The sequence below is a fragment of the Dendrobates tinctorius genome, unplaced genomic scaffold, assembly GCF_039654945.1.
Source record: "Dendrobates tinctorius isolate UK_male_01 unplaced genomic scaffold, ASM3965494v1 ptg000205l, whole genome shotgun sequence".
NCBI classification, from domain to species: domain Eukaryota; kingdom Metazoa; phylum Chordata; class Amphibia; order Anura; family Dendrobatidae; genus Dendrobates; species Dendrobates tinctorius.
The window spans coordinates 5683796-5703662 of NW_027361872.1; the positions used below are offsets into that span (position 1 = coordinate 5683796).

The window sequence follows — 19867 nt, forward strand, 5'->3', positions numbered from 1 at the left end:
TTATTAAATGTTGCCAGTGCATGCTGTGAAATCTACATAATAATCCATAATTTTTTGCATATTTTAGTCCTGCAACTTAAATACCCTCATTATCCTACAATATGGTGATTATAATTGACATGTAGGACTGTATTTAATGTTTCCAGCAGGTTTACATGGTTGCATCAGACGAAGAGAAGCGTGCCATCTAGGACTATTTCTGTACTGCTGGCACTATATCTAAAGCGATTCTACTAGACACTAAGTGACCTGAAACAGCAGGACGGTGGAAGTCTTTGTAGATAACGGCATGGACATTGCACAGACAAAACACCGCTGTGGTCTCATACATTTTATTTAATATGGCTGCTATACATATTCTCATGCTTTCTACTCTACCTAAAGGATAGAGATGAGTGAAATAGCAGTTGCCGGATTTTCTGTAATGGAGCCAAACTTGCTATTTCAGCCTTTTATTCTTTTTTGTCTTCTATGAAGCAAATAGAGCTCTGAAGCTGGAAACTCAGATATTTATCTGTTACTTCTCCTCCTGGAAATATATGAATAAACTACCAACCGTGTGTCAATATTGCCTTTGTACAAATATCCTCTTCAGAGAGGAAGAGGACTATAACTCTACTGCTAACTATTGGATGTAACAATCCTAAAAGTCAATGTTGACTCTTTAACGATCCTTGCCACATGACAGGATAAAAACCAAGTCAGACACTCCATTTGAAGACACAAATTTCAAGATGTTTTCCCTCTCAACGCAAAGCAGTAGGTCTGATTTGGCTGGATAAGAGGCTTCTGTCAGGGGTGGACCAAGGGAGAACATTTCTTCTCATGGATATATGGCGCCCCTGCAGTCTCAGTTGCCACAGAGTACTGCACTTCATCCAGAGGTGCAGTACTCTGCTCTCAGGTAAGGAAGGGGCACTGCCAGGACTCACACACCAGGACACAACTCTAGTCCCCATCTGGCCAGGGGGGGTTAAGTAGAGGGTGTGGGTGGAGAAAGTAGAGAAGAGGCAGAGCTTAAGGGAGTGACAGTTGGTGGGATGAGTTAGTGCTGAGGTAAAGAGATTGTTCTGGAACCAGTCAGTCAGAGAGTGGTGTGAGAGGACAGAAGTCAGTCAAGAGAGAGAGAGGAGTCGCTTGTGGAGATTGAAGCTGAGTGTAGCTTGTCTCCAGACTACAGAGCATAAGAGAGATGGAGTGAAGATAGAGAAGAAAGGAAGGAAAGCTCCAGGAGTAGAGGAAGAAGAGGTCTTAGGGGCACAGATAGTGAGCAATCCATCCGTGGGGCTCGCATACATCGGTGTGGTCGGTGGAGGGACCAGGTCGCAGTTAGGGACTGGCCCCAAAACTAGTGGAGAAACTAAGCACTCAGCTAGGAAACCACAGGCAGCAGTATCTTTAATTGCTGCTGCCGACTCTACACTCATTCACCGAAAAGGCAGACATAAAGGATCCAGGGGTCTGATCAAAGTCGCCCAACAAGATCCAAGTCTGCTGGCTCGGGACACTGTATGTGAAGATGGAGGGCAGGAGTGTCATGATCCAGGTTGGATTATGACAGATAAATGCACTAGTAACCTTTTCTTTCCTTAAGCTGTGTGCTTTAATGTAGTTTTGCCCCCGGTGGCAATTAGGGTCATTGCACTCTGGTTACTTTAGTTTAGTTCACGTGATTATTACTAACATGTGTGATTGCACTGGTTTAATTATATAGGAGTGTCTTGTTCTCTCATTCACTGTTGGTGATATGGGTCATTTCAACCATTCAGGTGGAGGAAGGATCTAGAGAGAGTTCCTGGCAGCTCAGTCAGAGTCCTGGTGTGGAAGGAGCTAGAGAGAGTTCCTTGCAGCTCTGACAAAGCTTGCTGAAGCAGCAGCTATTCAGGAGGAAAGCTGTACTGAGGTTCTAGACTCTGTTGCTGGGAGCAAAAGCAACAGAACAAAGCTAAGTGGTGTTACCCCTGTTTTGTAACTTTCCTTAAGTGTGTTTCAGTGCAGTGGTGGGATTAGTTTCTGCACCGTCCATTTCATTAGAAAGGGCTAGGTGCAGGGCGAGCTAGGGTTCTTAGGTTCCAGATCGGCGACAGGTGCGGAGTCTGTATAGGGACTGTTAGGAGTGTAGAGACTGGCTCAGGGGAGTGCAGAAGGTCTCCACGTCCCCGTTCCCTATCGCAGGGCCCTGCATTGTATCAGTTTCCCTGGTGTTTCCCCTTATTATTTAAATTCGCCCTGCTGGAGGCGGTGTATCCAGATACACGTGTAATTCTGAAATTCGCCTGCTGGAGGTGGTGTATCCAGCAGCACATTATAGTATTTAAATTCGCTCTACTGGAGGCGGTGTATCCAGGGTCACGTGTGTCAGAGAAATTTGCCCTGCTGGAGGCGGTGTGTCCAGTCGCACGTTGACCATCACATTATCACCAACCTAACTTTTTTTTCTGATGAGCCATGGACCCAAGGCAGACCTTTGCCCAAATGCTGCAAATCTTTACTGATGAGATTAGGGGGCTGCGCGGTGAGTTGGTGCAGCAGCTGCAGCTGTTGGTGAGCTTTGGGGGTCTGGTTCAGGCACAGGCTCAGCCAGAACCCAAGATATCTGTTGTGAGTTCATTTTCCCCTTCACCGTCGATGTCTGATGAACTCCCTCTTCTGGTGAAGGAAGGTAGTGAGGCTGATTACCAAACACCTGGTCTGGTAGATGATGACTGGGTAACAGGAACTTCTGACTGGATATAAGGCAGCCGACGCCCTTCTGAGTCGCTGGTGATTTCTCTGCTGGATTCTAGGAGACCAGTCTGACTCCTGCTTCCCAAAGATAAGTTTTTGCTCTGCTTTTGAACTTATTAGTTTTGTTTTGTTTCCCTTGTTATTTGGAGTTCAGCCATCCCCGGTCGGGGGTGTGCTAAGTTCCATTTTTGTCTCTGATCAGTTTGTCTCTTTGCTCTGTCTTCAGAATTTACCTGAGTGCTGATATAGTCATTTTGAAGTCCTAGCGACTTCAGGGCCTGTTTTTCCTATCAGACGGTTGGGACATTTTTTAGTAGGGTTTTTTACGGATTGCAGACAGCAGCTTTTCTATCCTGTCCTTTTTAGTTAGCTTGGGTCCCATCGTTTGCTATACCTATCTTTCTATCTGTGTTAGTGTTTTCATCTTGCTTCACCGTCATTAAATGTTGGGGGCTGCCTATTGCTTTGGGGTCTGCTCTGGGGCAGTTTAGATTTCCCCTTTTTTTCTTTAGGCCTATTTAGTTCTCCGGCTGTGATCGAGGGGTCTAGGGCATCGTAGGAACCCCCCACGGCTACTGTTAGTTGTTGTGGATAGGATCAGGGGTCTGCAATCCGATAGCTACCAACCTCTCTGGTTTTCTGGACTTAGCTTGTATTTTTGTTTTTTCCTCCTTCGGTGACTCATTCATAACAGATATCCCTCCCTGACAGGTTTTCTGGAGGGAGAGATCAATTCTTGGTATTTGAGCAAGCCTGCAAACTATACTTCAGGCTGCGCTCTCATTCATCAGGGAGTGAAGAACAAAGGGTGGAAATCATTATGTCCCTTCTTAAGGGGAAAACCCCAATCCTGGGCCTTCTCCCTGCCAGACGATTCACCTTCATTAGATTCCGTGGACAAGTTTTTTTCCAGCTTTGGCGCGTGTGTATGGGGATCCTGATGGTGTCCCCTTGGCGGAATCCCGACTCCGTAGTGTAAACAGGGAGCCCGGGTTGCTGAGGAGTACTGCTCAGAGTTTAGGAGGTGGGCCACTGACACTCATTGAAATGACCATGCACTTAGGAGTCAATTTGTGCAGGGTCTGATTCCAAAGTTGCAGGATACTCTGGTGCAGTACGCCACCCCCAGGTCACTGTAGGCCGCCATGTCCCTTGCCATCCGGGTGGATAGACGCCTTAGGGAGAGACATACACAAAATGTGCCCCCTGTTGTGCTCGCTAGGGAGGAGGACCCACCTGTGCGGATGGAGGAACCAAGACAGCCCAGTGTTGTTGGTACAAAAAAGGGGGTGTCTGCGGCTCGTCGTGGTGGGGTGGTATGCTTTTCCTGTGGGAAGCCGGGCCATTTTGTGAGAGCGTGCCAAGTCTCCAGATGAACCTATGCAAGTAGGAGGAGCTAGTTTGTGTACGGAGCTGCCTACGGTTCGGGGAGTGGTGTCGGAATGTTTATACTGTGGGCAGACTGGTCATCTCCTGAAGGCTTGCCCAATCCGCGCCAAATTATCTGTGCCATCTGAGAAGCTGCATTCCCCTGGTCGCTTGGAGGGAGGCAACCAGGGAGTGTATATTTCCTCCATTTTGCCCTCCCAAGGTACTATGTCAGCAGAGGTGTTGGCTGGCGGGGTACCGGAGGTGATACCTGTGCTTGTGGGCAGCGGAGCAGGAGTCAGTCTGGTGGATGCTCGCTTTGTCCAGACTCATGGCCTGAGGTGTAGGACGCTAGCCCAACCTATAAGCGTCCAGGCCATAAACTCTGTTCCGCTGAGCCAGGGGAGCTTGACCCAAGTCGTAGAAAATATCCATCTACGTATAGGACATCATGAGGAGTCCTTGTCATGCTACATCTTGGAGGGAATGCCAGTACCTATCGTTTTAGGCCTCCCTTGGCTGAAAAAGCACAACCCGGTAATAGATTGGCGGGCAAGGGAAATGGTCAGCTGGGGGCAGTCAAGTGAGGGCTGCTGCCTAGGGACTACTGTCTCTGCTGTCTCTCTTCAACAGACCCCTTTCTCTCCAGTGAGAACAGCAGATGTGCTGCAGGAGAGTAGGGGCAAGTCTCAACCCTTGCCATTAGCCAACCCTGGGAGGTGCACACCTCGTGGTGGAAGGGGTTGGAGGGTGGTGTACCCCGTGGTGAATTGCGGGGGTGTGAGTGTGGTGACACAGGGGGACACCTATGTTGTCAATCCCAGAAAGACTTCACCGAATTGTGGCAAACGAATGTGTGGCAATAAATGTTCAGGTCTGGACTTGTGTATGAATGAGCATGCATGGGTGGCCACCAAAAACATCCAGTGGAAGTGTGTTGCGGAGTCTTAACAGCTCGAGTTACCCCCAAACATACACATACACAACTCGTTCCCCAGGTTGGTGCTTCGGAGATGTGTGGTGCCTCCAGAACAAACATTGCCGATACCAGCGGTGCTCGTTTGTCATAAACCTGAAGTTCAGGTAGTTGCTGGGGTGAACTCTGGACCTGGGCGTCCCCGCTGTAGGTGGTTCCCTGATGAGGAGCGGTCTTGAGGGTCCAGAGGCCCCTATTTGAGGGAGGGTACTGTCATGATCCAGGTTGGATTATGACAGATAAATGCACTAGGAACCTTTTTTTTCCTTAAGCTGTGTGCTTTAAGGTAGTTTTGCCCCTGGTGGCCATTAGGGTCATTGCACTGTGGTGATTTCAGTTCTAGTTTTGCCCCCGGTGGCCGGTAGGGTCATTGCACTCTGGCTACTTTAGTTTAGTGCACGTGATTATCACTAACAGGTGTGATTGCTCTGGTTTAACTATATAGGAGAGTCTTGTTCTCTCATTCAATGTTGGCGATATGGGTCATTTTAACCATCCTTGGTGGAGGAAGGATCTAGAGAGAGTTCCTGGCAGCTCAGTCAGAGTCCTGGTGTGGAAGGAGCTAGAGAGAGTTCCTTGCAGCTCTGACAAAGCTTGCTGAAGCAGCAGCTATTCAGGAGGAAAGCTGTACTGAGGTTCGGGACTCTGTTGCTGGGAGCAAGAGCAACAGAGCAAAGCTAAGTGGTGTTACCCCTGTTTTGTAACTTTCTTTTTGTGTGCTTTGGTGCAGTGTTGGGATTAGTTTCTGCACCGTCCATTTCATTAGAAAGGGCTAGGTGCAGGGCGAGCTAGGGTAATTAGGTTCCAGATCGGCGACAGGTGCGGAGCCTGTATAGGGACTTTTCGGAGTGTAGAGACTGGCTCAGGGGAGTGCAGGAGGTCTCCACGTCCCCGTTCCCTCCATTGTATCAGTTTCCCTGGTGTTTCCCCTTATTATTTAAATTCGCCCTGCTGGAGGCGGTGTATCCAGATACATGTGTAATTCTGAAATTCGCCTGCCGGAGGCAGTGTATCCGGCTGCACGTTATATTATTTAAATTCGCCCTCCTGGAGCCGGTGTATCCAGGGTCGCGTGTGTCAGAGAACTTTGCCCTGCTGGAGGCGGTGTGTCCAGTCGCACGCTGACCATCAAAAGGAGAGGTGTTAGACAGCGTAGTGAGACGGCCAGGAAAAGAACATCAAAGAGAGCCCTGGCAATGTGCACCCCAAGCTACATGAGAGCTGTCTGGACCACAAGCCTGGAGGACACAGCACCCCGGCTTGGTACTGTAACAATTGAACTGTGAGTAAAGGGTGAAGACCGCACCATGCTGTGTCCTCAGGTTATTTTCTGCGTCATCTGCCCTGCACTTCAACCACCATTATCTTCAACACCATAATATGCCCTGGGGAATAGCCCTGCCTGTGGAGAGCTGAACCAACTCTGCTGCATCAACTGCCCCATTGGCCTGAATCTGCATAGTCGGCAAACACCTTACTTGCCAAGTACCACAGGTGGCGTCACAAATCTTTTATAAACTTTATACCACTTTTCCATCATTTTTATTGGATGCCCCAGGGCCACGGACCGGGTCACTGCTGCCGTGACACATCCCTGTAAGAACTGACCGGGCCCGGTACCGAGTAATCCCGGACCCTGGCGGGCGCTCCACATAACGCTAAGATAGTATAGGAAGACTTATTTGTCATACAATACTCCACTGGGAAATGAAATATGCAAATACTCTTCATAGAGAAAGAGGACAGTAACTCTAGCTTCACAATCTTTAAAATCAATATTGACCCTTTAACAAGCTTTGGCACATAAATTCGGACCAAAAAACCCTGAAGCTGCATTTGCAGACATGTGTTTCAGGGTGTTTGCCCATCATCAGTACAAAGCAGGAGGTATGATTTGTCTAAGTGAGAGACCTCTAGCAGAACAGGTGATCTAAGTATGAACATTTCTCTTTATAGAGAGAGCCAAGCCAGAATAAGGAGACTTATAGGCCATGCAATTCTTCTCTGGAAAAATAAATATGTACCTATTAGAGGTAGCAATACTAAAAGTCAGTATTAACTCTTTAGCAAACTTGCAACGTGACTACTAAGTCAAATAGTTTATATAGCAAGTGTCCTGTGTGGCTGTGAAATCGACATTCCAGTAGATTTTTTTTGTGTCGTTATTACTAAGGTCCACAGACAAAGACAGCAGGGCACATTTCATAGAAGTGTGTTGTGCACTGCTTCTATTGTGCTCCATGCACGAGTAGACCTTTCTAAATCTTATTTTTTCAGTTGTTAAATGTGATGCAGCAAGTCATTTAGTGTCAGTGACATTGTTCTGTGATTTCAGCTGTTGGGCTGTAAAAAATTTTTTTGGGGGGCTGTTGGTAATGTGATTCAGCACACCATATCTAACCTTTTTCATTTAGTGGTGGTGAAATTGTTCTGTGTTCAGAGCTGTTGCACAGTAAAAAAAAATATTTTCTGCAGTTGTTAACATGACTCAGCATACCATATTTCACTCTGTCATTTACTAGCGGTGAAATTCCTCTTTCTGTACAGCTGAGTGAGGTCCAGAGACAAAGACCTTTAAAAATCTCTTTTTCTCAGTTGCTAACGTGATTCAGCAAGGCACGTCTCACCTTGTAATTTAGTGCTGGTGATATTCAGTTGTATGCAGATTAAAAAAAATATTTTTTTCTGTGAAAAATGTGATACAGCAGGCAAGATCTGATTTTGAAATTATTTGGAGCATATATTCTATGTTATACAGGCCTCATCCACAGTAAAAAATACTTTCTTATGTTACTAATTCGATACAGTAGGAAAGATCTCAGTTTGAAATTGCTTGGAGCATATATTCTATGCTATAAAGGTCTCATCCACAGTAAAAAAAAAAATACTTTCTTCTGTAAGTAACTTCATACAGAAGGCCAGATGTCAGTTTGAAATTTTTGGGTCCTGATATTGTTCTCCATAAAGGGGTACACATGATAAAAATAGAAATTGGTTTTCTTACTAATCATGCTACCTAAAGCAGGCTACATTTCATCTTTTCATTCTTTGGTGCAAATATTGTTCTCCATACAGAGGTATACATGATAAAATATAAATTTGTTCTGTTACTACCGTGCTCCAAAAAGTTGGCCACATCTGAGGTTGTAATTCTTTTGTGCTGAGATTCTGCTGTATCCAAGGCTCATCCACAGTAAAACAAAAACATTTTTTTTCTGTTACTACCATGCTACATAAAGCAAGCCACATTTTATCTTTTAATTATTTTGTACTGGTATTGTGCTTCAGCCAAGAGTCCACATTTCACAATATAAATTCTTTGTGCTAATAGTTTGGTCCTGAAACCATGCCACATTTAAGCATTGGACAGGGTTTGGAGCAGTATTGGGAGCACTTACAAATTCCTTGCAGATGCTGTCCTTGGTGGGGTTGGAAACCAGGACCCCAGCATTGCAAGGCTGCAAATGTTTTTGAATTGATGACTCTTTGTTCCTAGGGTTGGAAGTCTGTCACTGTGATGCACACTGTGTGCCTCACTGCTGTCTTGGGGAAAACCACTGTCAAGATTGTCTGCAAGCATGTTTTGATACTGCAGCATGGGCCCATCCCTTTCCATGAAGATGGGAGACCAACTGGCAAAACATACTTCTCTATCATGGATCGAACAGACTGGTAACCCAGTATTCAGCACTATTTCGAATCCTAACAATACGGGCAACAATAATGTTGCAGATCATTCTGCAAGAAGGCGCTTATGGGTTGGTCTCTTTCATGAGGTCCAAGTTCATAGTGTGTTGGTGGCGGGATAAAACTCAAGCTTGCTCAAGCAAGCATACAACCTGCAGTTAACCCCACCACTGCACGACCAGCTGTACCCACACCTACTGTATCTTCACCCATCCCTTGTAGATTATTTGTGCACCCTCGTGGGCAGGGTCTCACATTTTCTACCAGTTGGTGACCCCTTTTCACATGTAAAGCTCCATGGAATAAATGGCGCTAGAAAAATAAATAAAAATAATTATACTACTTGTACTCTGGTTCAATTGATGCCACTTTCCTGTTGTCTGCCCCTAATTATTTTACATTTGAAGACTCCTGATTGGGTCTCCATCTGCTGGGTTGGCTGTAGTGGAAAAGGTGTCGGTCCCTATTATACTATTTCTACTGTGGTGAAATTGATACCATTTTGGTGGTGTCAGGCCCTAATTTTTGGAAATGTGGAGACTCCTGATTGGGCTTCTGTAGCATCGGCGCTTTGCATTCTGCCTCACTCTACCATCAGAGACGTTATCACAACTGCAGCCCCTGCTTGTCCCACACTTCCTTCTTCATCCATGTCTGCCCAGGCCTGAAGTGCATGCACTGCTCGCAGGTCCCCAGGCATTATGCTTAGGGTACACGTACACATTTCCTCTTAAAGGGACTGTACACATCGCCCTAAGGTGTTCCCTGCCAATAGGTGGGCAACACTTTCTATTTAAGGATCTTCCTCCAATATGGAGTTGCCTGACCAAAGTTGCTAGTTTGTCTTGCATGTTTGCTAGTTGTCAGGCTCCCCAGGTCCACCCATCTGTTTGTCTACCATGTACCCATCTGCTAGTACCTTTCTGTGCTCTTCTGTCCATAAGATGGTCCTGCTTGCATCTACCAGTGTTCGTCTGTCTAACTGCTGTTCCAGCTCGCATATGCCAGTGCTCCTCTGTCTAAAACCTGGTCTAACCCACACCTGCCAGTGCCCATCTGTTCAACACCAGATCCAGCCTGCACCTGCCAGTGCCCATCTGTTCATCACCCGTCAAGTCTGCACCTGCCAGTGCTCCTCTTTCTAACACTCAGTCCAACCTGCAACTGCCAATGCCCTTCTGTTCAACACATGGTCCAGCTTGAATCTGTCAGTGACCATCTGTTCAACACCTGGTCGAATCGGCACCTGCCAGTGCTCCTTTGTTCCTCAGCCGGTCTAGCCCGCACCTGCCAGTGCTCATCTGTCTAACAGTGTCATTATCCAGTGTTGGATCTGGCGGTATTAAAAGCACAAAGTGAACTTTTTTTACTTTGGTTAAGTTCCAAGGTGTTTTGACTGTCCCCGGTGGTGGTTAGTGGTATCGCACCTTAGGTTAGGTTTTGCACTTAATTATTAATCAGGTGTGACACCCTATAAAGGTGTGCTGTGTGTGTGCTATCACTGCTGGTGATATTTCTTGCTGAGTTGTTGGAGAGCCTGGTGGAAGGATGGAGCTGGATAGGAGTCCTGCGCAGTCAGACAGAGAGAACGAGTGCCAGCTAATGGTGTCTGCAGGAAGGACTGGCATGGCCTGGTGGAGTCGCAGTTTATGGTGTCGGCAGGAAGTGCGGGCATGGCTTAGAGGAGTGGCGACTAGGAAGAGAGTTGCACTCAGCATGCTCGACTTGGTTGCTGAGAACTGGACTCGAGCATGCTTGGATTCTTGGCAGAGGCTGGACTCATCTTGGGACTCTGTGTACTGGACTGCTGCAAGTGGTGATGGACTCTGCTCCCAGGCTGCATGATGGTGATGGATCCAGTTATGGTGATGGATCAGGGTGGAGAAGCTGCACACAGGTGGTGGGCTCTGTTGCTAGGAGCGTACGCAACAGAACAAAGCTAAGTGGTGTTCCCCCTGTATTGTCTCTTTCCTCATGTGTGTTATTAGTGCAGTGGTGGGATTAGTCTCCGCACCGACCCATTCCCTTGTGAGGGTTTAGGGTCAGGGCGAGCAAGGGGTTAAGGTTCGCGTGCGGCGACAGGTTCGGAGCCTGTATAGGGAAAGTTAGGAGTGCAGGGACACTGGCTCAGTTGAGCTTAGGAGGTCTCCACGTCCCCCATTCCCTATCGCAGGGCCCACCATTGTTAAAGTTACCCAGGTTCCCCCCTTATTATTTAAATTCACCGTACTGGAGGCGGTGTTTCCAGAAATGTATATGTTAACGTGTAATTCCTAAATTCGCCAGGTGGAGGTGGCGTATCCACCTGCACGTTCTATTATTTAAATTCGCCCCACTGGAGGCGGTGTATCCAGGGTCACGTGTGTTATGGGTTCGCCTTGCGGCATCATCTGCGACCAGACACACGTGATCATGACATTCTGCAGCTGCCAGCGCTTATCTATCTAACAGCCTGTCCAGCCCGCATCTGCCAGCATCCATCTTTTTAACACCTGGTCCAACCTGAACCTGCCAGTGCCCATCTGTTCAACACCTGGTCCAGCCTTCATCTGCAAGTGCCCATCTGTCAGTCCAATCCCCACCTGCCAGTGCTTTTCTCTTCCTCAGCTGGTCCCATCTGAACCCATGGTTCCAGTGTCCCGACAGGGCCTGACTGCATTTTTTGTCCCTTCTTTGGATCGTATCAGCCTACCCACTCTAGGGGGTCCACTGCAACACTCTGTAGCTCAACCCTGGAGTAGAACCTAGTGCCACTTCCTTGTTCCTCTTTGTCTCACAGTGTCACCTGCTGCCACTTATCCGAGGTCGGATTTGGTAGTCCACCTAAAGTTACGCCCCACCAGGCTTTCCGAGGGCTATAGCACAGTGGTTCCCCCACCTTGCCCGTTACAGTCTCCATCTGCTGGGTTGGCTGTTGTGGAAAAGGTGACGGTCCCCTTTATACTAGTTCCACTCTAGTGAAATTGATGCCACTTTGGTGGTGTCTGACACTAATTTTTGGAAATGTGTAGACTCCTGGTTGGGTCTCCTTCATGTGTGTTGCCTGTAGCAGGAGGCCTGCTGCTCTCGGAGGCCTACATTTACTTTCAGCCAACTATCCGTGTTACTATCCTTAGATTTTTCTGATAATAGTAGTCTACGAAACTGATTTTTGTGCCACCTGAGTTTGGCTGAGCATCAAAGCGGATTAAGCTGTTGCATGTGGTATCAGGGCTCCACGCACAACAGGCCTACACTGATGCCTCACCTACCTCATCTTAATTTGAAGTTCAATCCAAAGCTGCAAATGCTGGCCCAGACCCTGATACTTCATGCATTGCAGATAGCTGGCGTGCGATTCTAAAATTTGTACTGTGCGTGAATTGTGGCCATTTTTCTGGTGTCTGCCCCTAATTTGATGTGCTTTGGCATATTTTGAGCTCGTTTAAAGGTGTTGTGTATGCCTTTGTTTTTGCCTCCCATTGACTCCAATGGCATTTGCCAATGTTCGACAAATATTCGACGAATAAATCAGTGAATATTACAAAATCGGAGATCATAATCCGAACCGAATATTGAAATATTGGCTCATCTCTACTGGTCTCACGTATACCCTGTCAATTCTTTCATTGTCTATAGCAATGATGAAGATTGCTCTGGCTGGTCGGTAATGGGGGATCTGGTTGCTCCATTCTGGCAATTGGTGATGCTTCTTCTGGTCATACCTACACTGATCTAACAACAATCATCGGGACGTCGGAAGGTAAATATACCCCGATTTTTTTATTTTTTTTATCATTTTTAACATTTTATCTTTTACTATTGATGCTGCATAGGCGGCCTCAATAGTAAAAACCTGGTCACACTTGTCAAACACTATGTTTGATGAGTGTGACCAACCTGTCAATCACTTTCCAAGCGATCCTTCAAATCGCTTAGAAAGTGCTTGAGAAAATCGCGGCAAAATCGCGAACAGAATCGAGGTAAAATCGCGGAAAAAAATGTGCGGTTTCTGGGAAGGAGTCCGGTTTTTAGTGTGCGTTTTAAAGCGCTACGTGGGCCCATAGCCTAAATGTTTAGTAGTATAATTTCTTAATTTACTTAAATTTATATAAAAGGGAAAAATACATAGGCAAAGGTAAAATATCACAGATTCTATGATACAGCGTGTAATTTTTCAGTGACAGTTGGCAAAATTCACAGCTTTCAGCACCTACAGCATTTTGTCTTTGTAATGTTATGAATGGCAGATTCTATGCATTATATCTACTGTATATCATGTTGCGCCACGACACTGAAAAATGACATGAAAGTTCTAGTGATATAACTCAGAAGACCTCAGGTGAACGCAGTTCCTATTTCACACACAATTTATTTTAATTGCCTTTTCCTGGGCCCATATGTTCGCAATCAATACTATACCGGAATCCTGCATGTCATATTATTAGGTTAATAACATGGGAGACGCACATTGTAATTTCAATGCCCGAGAACAAGTTTTTCTAATTTTGCAGAGTGCATATTTCTTTAGGTTACCGAAGGTTTGCATGCATGCCGCCATGGCACTTTGCCTTTTAATGAATATTGAGCAAAACCAACACTCTCCATATGACCTTGGCTTGGTCAGTGTTACAAAATATCATTTTCAATGGATATTTATTATCAAAGCTAAGGGTATGTGCACATGCTGCGGATTCTTCTGCGGATCCGCAGCGGATTTGGCCCTGCGGATCCGCAAGCAATGTACAGTACCATGTTAGCCAATGGGATTTCAAAACCGCAGTGCCCACGGTGTGGATTTTTTCTCGCGGATTTGCTGGGGTTTTAAATCTGCGGCATGTCAATTCCATTGTCCAGGTGTCAAACCGCAGGGGAAAACCGCTGGCAAATCCACAGGAAAGCCACAGGTCACTTTACCTGTGGTTTTACCTGCAAATCCGCGCTGAAAAATCCTCAGGTGAATCCGCACTCTGTACACTCACCCTAAAAGCAACATACCTTTTTTGTTTTTTCCAGTTTTCGAAAGCACAACAATGGCTTGGGTAAGTCAGATCTGCATCAACAAGATCGGAAAACTTTTCCAAAGGAGGGAGCTTTTTAAGGTTATAAACATGATTAGCTTTCAATTTCTTAATGGCATCCAATCCTTCATTAGGTAAAGAGCTGATCTGAGTTTTTGAGATATCCCTTTAAAGAGAAAATCAAACATATTTTAAAGAGAAAACCAAACATATTTTATAAAGAAGAGCATTTCTTTTTGTAAGATGCAATATATCACCTACCTACAATTTCTGGGAGCCACCAGTGTTCATTAAGTTTCTGCTCACATCTATATTTCATGACTTAAAGGAAATGCGTCAGGTCTCCTAACAGGCAGAAACCACGACTATAGCGGTAAATATGGGCAGTATGTTGGCTCAGTGTTTAACACTGTAGACTTGGAATTTTGGGTTCAGAACCCACCAAAGACCATATCTGTAAGGAATTTGTATGTTCTCCGCGTGTTTGTGTGGGTTTCCTCTGGGTTTCCCGATTTTTTTTCCCCCACTCCAAAATCGCATGCGTCGTTTTGACGGTGCGGCGAACCGCATCGAACGCAATGAGTTGCACATTTTGGTGCGGTCGCCGCACTGTCAAAGCGACGCTTGCGGAGGCATCCGCATACATCGGCATGGCCTGCGTACCTTATGTTAAAGATAGGGTAGGCAGGCCGTATGCCGATGTAGGTGAAGCTGACCGGAGGAGTTGCGGCTGTCAGCAGAGCTTCACAGAGGAAGCCCGCATCCCTCCGCAGCTCGGCCATTTGCTAGTGTGAAACTAGCCTTATACGTCCATCTGTAGAGGGCAAATTTTGCTGGCAATGTAATACTGTCTGCAATGTTTTCTCAACAGGGATACATCATATGTCATTTTAAATGAGCAAGGATCGTGGTAAGGGATGGAGAAGTGGATGTGATGCTGATGGTGAGCGCACAGGCCGAGGCCATGGGCAAGGTGAAACTGTGCCTGCCGCAAGAGCACAACAAACACATACATCATGTCGATCTAGCTTCCTGTCCCACTTTGTATGGGGGCATGGAACACCACTCCTTAACCCCTTTACCCCCGAGGGTGCTATGCAAGTTAATGACCGGGCCAATTTTTACAATTCTGACCACTGTCTCTTTATGAGGTAATAACTCTGTAACACTTCTGTGGATCCTGGTGATTCTGACATTGTTTTCTCGTGACATATTGTCCTTCATGTTAGTGGTAAAATTTCTTTGATATGACTTGCATTTATTTGTGAAAACAATGAAATTTGGCAAAAATTTTGACAATTTCTCAATTTTTCAAATTTGAATTTTCATGCCGTTAAATCACAGAGATATGGAAGACAAAATACTTAATAAATAACATTTCCCACATGTTTACTTTACATCAGAACAATTTTGGAACTACATTTTTTTTTTGTTAGGAAATTATAAGGGTTAAAAGTTAATCAGCAATTTCTCAATTTTACAATACCATTTTATTTTCGCGACAACATCACATTTGAAGTCACTTTGAGGGGTCTATATGATAGAAAATACCCCAAACTGACACCATTCTGAAAACTGCACCCCTCAAGGTACTAAAAACCACATTCAAGAAGTTTATTAACCCTTCAGGTGCTTCACAGGAATTTTTGGAATGTTTAAAAAAAAAAAATTAACTTTTTTCAAAAAAAATTACTTCAGGTCCAATTTTTTTTTATTTTCCCAAGGGTAACAGGAGTTATTGTGCAATTTGTCCTGAGTACGCTGATACCCCATATGTGGGGGTAAACCACTCTTTGTGCTCGAAAGGGAAGGAACACTGTTTGACTTTTTCAACGCAAAATTGGCTGGAATTGAGATCGGACACCATGTCGCCTTTGGAGAACCCCTGATGTGCATAAACAGTGGAAACCCCCCCATAAGTGACCCCATTTTGGAAACTAGACCCCCCAAGGAACTTATCTAGATGTGTGGTGAGAACTTTCAACCCTCAAATGCTTCACAGAAGTTTATAACGTAGAGCCATAAAAATAAAAATCATATTTTTTCCACAAAAAATGATATTTTTGCCCCCAATTTTTTATTTTCCCAAGGGTAACAGAAGAAATTGGACCCCAAGAGTTATTGTGCAATTTGTCCTGAGTACACCAATACCCCATATGTGGGGGTAAGCCACTGTTTTGGCGCATGGCAGAACTCAGAAGGGAGGAGCGCCGTTTGACTTTTTCAACGCAGACTTTGCTGGAATTGAGATCAGATGCCATGTCGCGTTTGGAGAGCTGATATGCCTAAATAGTGGAAACCCCACAATTCTAACTCCAACCCTAACCCCAACACATCCCTAACCCTAATCCCAACCCTAGCCCTAACCCCAAACCTAACCCTAATGGGAAAATGGAAATAAAGACATTTTTTTAATTTTATTATTTTTCCCTAACTAAGGGGGTGATAACAGGGGGGTTTGATTTACTATTTATAGCGGTTTTTATGTTTGGCAGCTGTCACATGCTAAAAGACACTTTTTATTGGAAAGAATAGTTTTTGCATCATCACATTTTGAGAGCTATAATTTTTCCATATTTTGTCCCACAGAGTCATGTGAGGTCTTAATTTTTGAGGGGCGAGTTGATGTTTTTATTGGTACCATTTTTGGGCACATGACATTTTTTGATCGCTTTCTATTCCGATTTTTGGGAGGCAGAGTGAAGAAAAATTGGCATTTCATGAATTTCTTTTGGGGGGTGCGTTTATACTGTTCTGCGAGTGGTAAAATTGATAAAGCAGTTTTATTCTTCTGGTCAGTACGATTATGGCAATACCTCAATTATATTTTTTATGTTTTGGCTCTTTTATACAATAAAAACAATTTTATATAAAAAATAATTATTTTTGCATCGCTTTATTCTGTGAGCTATAACTTTTTAATTTTTTTGCTGATAGTGCTGTGTGGCAGCTCATTTTTTGTGGGACAAGATGATGTTTTCAGCGGTACCATGCTTATTTATATCCTTCTTTTTGATCGCGTGTTATTCCACTTTATGTTCAATGGTAATGAAGATAAAGCATTTTTTTTGCATTTTTTTAAGGAATTCACTAAAGGGGTTAACTGGATGGACAGTTTTATAGGGCAGGTCGTTACGGACACAGCAAAACTAAATATGTGTACTTTTTTTTACATAAAGAAATGAATTTATTGGGGAATATTTTTTTTTCTTTATTTATGATTTTTAAAAAATATTTTTACACTTGTATTTTTTTTACACTTTGTATCCACTGTCCCAAGGTGGGACAACACTATATAGTGTCAGATCGCTGATCTGACACTTTGCACTGCACTGTGTCAGATCAGCGATCTGACAGGCAGTGTAGGATGCTTCTCAGTGCCTGCTGTCTAGATGATATGATAAAATGTTGACATCCCTGGTCAAAATTACTGTTATTGTGAAAAGTTAAGAAAGTTGACTATAAAATGATCTCTTAGTGTCCAAAAGGTAAAAATGTCAAATTTTCTTTGTATTTTAGGTAAAAACAAATATATATATACAGTATATTTTCATCTTTTACATTGTAATAATTACAAAAAGGAAAATGGGCAGATGGAAAAGTTTGGGCACTCTTAGATATTTGTGTGCTCAAATAACTTTAACCAAGGTTTCAGACCTTAATTAGTTTTTTAGGGTTATGGCTTGTTCACTATCATCGTTAGGAAAGGCCAGGTGATGCTAAATTTCCCAGCTTTATAAAAACGCAGCCTCCTTTAACCTTATGCTAAAAAACAGCAGCCATGGGTTCTTCTAAGCAGCTGCCAAGCACTCTGAAAATGAAATTGGTGGAAGCCCACAAAACAGGAGAAGGCTATAACAAGATAGAAAAGGGTTTTCAAGCTAGTCTTTCCTTAGTTCGAATTGTAATTAATAAATGGCATTTAACAGGAACAGTGAAGGTCAAGATTTGGTCTGGATGACCAAGCAAAATTTCAGTGAGAGTTGCTCATATGATTGCTAGAGAGGCAAATCAGAAACCCTACTTGTCTGCAAAAAGCCTTAATAAAAGAATTGGCAGACTCTGGATTTGCAGTACATTGTTCTACTGCATAAATATGGCCTTCACGGAAGAGTTATCAGAAGAAAACCTCTCCTGAGTCCTTATCATAAAATTCAGCATCATAAATATGCAAAACAACATCTAAACAAGCCTGATGTATCTTGATGTATTTTGAAAACAAGTCCTGTGGACAAATGAAGATAAAATAGAACTCTTTGTCCATGATGATCAAAGGTATGTGTGGAGGAAAAAGGGGACAAAATTTCATGAAAAGAACATCTCTGCAACCATATAGCATGGGGGTGGATCAATCATGCTTTGGGGTTGTATTGAAGCCAATGGCATGGGAACATTTCAAAGGTAGAAGGAAGAATGGATTCAATGAAATTTCAACAAATTCTTGATGCAAATATAACATTATCTGTAAAAAGCTGAAGTTGATAAAAGGATGGCTTCTACAAATGGATAATGATTCTAACACACATCAACATCCACAAAAGACTAGCTCAAAAGGGGCAAGCTAAAGGTTTTACAATGGCCCTCACAGTCTCACAGTCTCCTGATTAGAACATCATTGAAAATCTGTGGGTAGACCTAAAAATAGCAGTGCTTGCAAGAGGATCCAGTAATCTCATAAAACTGAAAGAAACATTTTCAACTTGCTTTACTGTTCACAATAACAGTAATTTTGAGCAGGAGTGCCAAATTTTTACATGCCACTGTATAGTATTGTGTGAAAAAGTGTATGCCCCTTCTTGATTTCCTGTTCGTTTGCATGTTTGTCAAACTTAAATGTTTCAGATCGCCAAGCAAATTAAAATATTACAGAAAGATAACACAAGTAATTTCAAAATGCAGTTTTTATATGAAGGTCTTAATTATTAAGGAAAAGAGAAATTCAAACCTACAGGGCCCTGTGTGAAAAAATGATTGCCTCCCCTTTAAAACATAAATTAACTGTGATTTATCACATATTTGGGAAGCTGAGTTCAAATTCCTTATCTACACCCAGTCCTGATTACTGCCACAAATGTTCTCAAACAAGAAATCACTTAAATTGGACCTGCCTGACAAATTGAAATAGGCTAAAAGAACTTCAAAAGCTAGACATCATGCCATAATTCAAAGAAATTTTTAAACAAATAATAAACAAAGTAATTGAGATCTATCAGTCTGGGAAAGGTTATAAAGCTATTTCTCAAGCTTTGTGACTCCAGCATACAACAGTGAGAGTCATAATCCACAATTGTCAAAAATATTGAAGAGTGATGAACCTTTCCAGGAGTGGCTGGTCGACCAAAATAACCCCAAGAATGTCACAAAAGAACCCACAACAGCATCGAAAGAGCTGCAGGCCTCACTTGCCTGCCAGTTCAGATAAGTGTTCATGATGATTCCACCCTAAGAAACTGGCAAAAATGGCCTGCAAAGCAGAGTTCCAAGATGAAAACCGCTACCGAGCAATAAGAACATAAAGACTCAACTCAGTTTTACAAAGAAACATCTTGATGATCTCCAAGACATTTGGGAGAATACTCTGTGGACTGACGAGACAAAAGATTAAATTTTTGGAAGGTGTATGTCCCATTACATCTGGAATATAAGTAACACCGCATTTAAAAAAAAAACTCATACCAACAGTAAAATATGGCGGTGGTAGTGTGATGATCTGCAGCTGTTTTTTTGCTTCAGGACCTGGAAGGTTGCTTTGATAAGTGGAAGCATGAAATGAATTCTACTGTCTACCAAAAAATCCTGAAAGAAAATGTCTGCCATCTGTTCATCACCTTAAGTTGAAGTACATTTGGGTTATCCAGCAGGACAATGATCCTAAACGCACCAGCAAGTCCACCTCTGAATGGCTTAAGAAAAACAAAATTATGACTTTGGAGTAACCTAGTCAAACTCCTGATCTCAATCCGACTGAGATGCTGTGGCATGATCTTAAAAAGACAGTTCATGCTTGGAAACCCTCCAATGTAGCTGAATTACAACAATTCTGCAAAGATGAGTAGGCCAAAATTCCTCCAAAGCGTTGCAAAGGACTCATTGGCAGTTATCGCAAATG

The 19867-nt window shown here is 43.8% G+C and overlaps 1 protein-coding gene across 1 annotated transcript in view; it reads right to left on the reverse strand.

Annotated features, from left to right (window-relative positions):
- LOC141057921 (follicle-stimulating hormone receptor-like) overlaps positions 1 to 19867 on the reverse strand; it is a 266317-nt gene that overhangs the window by 19415 nt on the left and 227035 nt on the right. The window contains exons 9-10 of the mRNA XM_073554030.1: positions 13736 to 13924; positions 11544 to 11546 (exon numbers count right to left, since the gene is read on the reverse strand). Of these exons, the coding sequence (XP_073410131.1) occupies positions 11544 to 11546; positions 13736 to 13924 (192 nt within the window). The remainder of the gene's footprint in view (positions 1 to 11543; positions 11547 to 13735; positions 13925 to 19867) is intronic.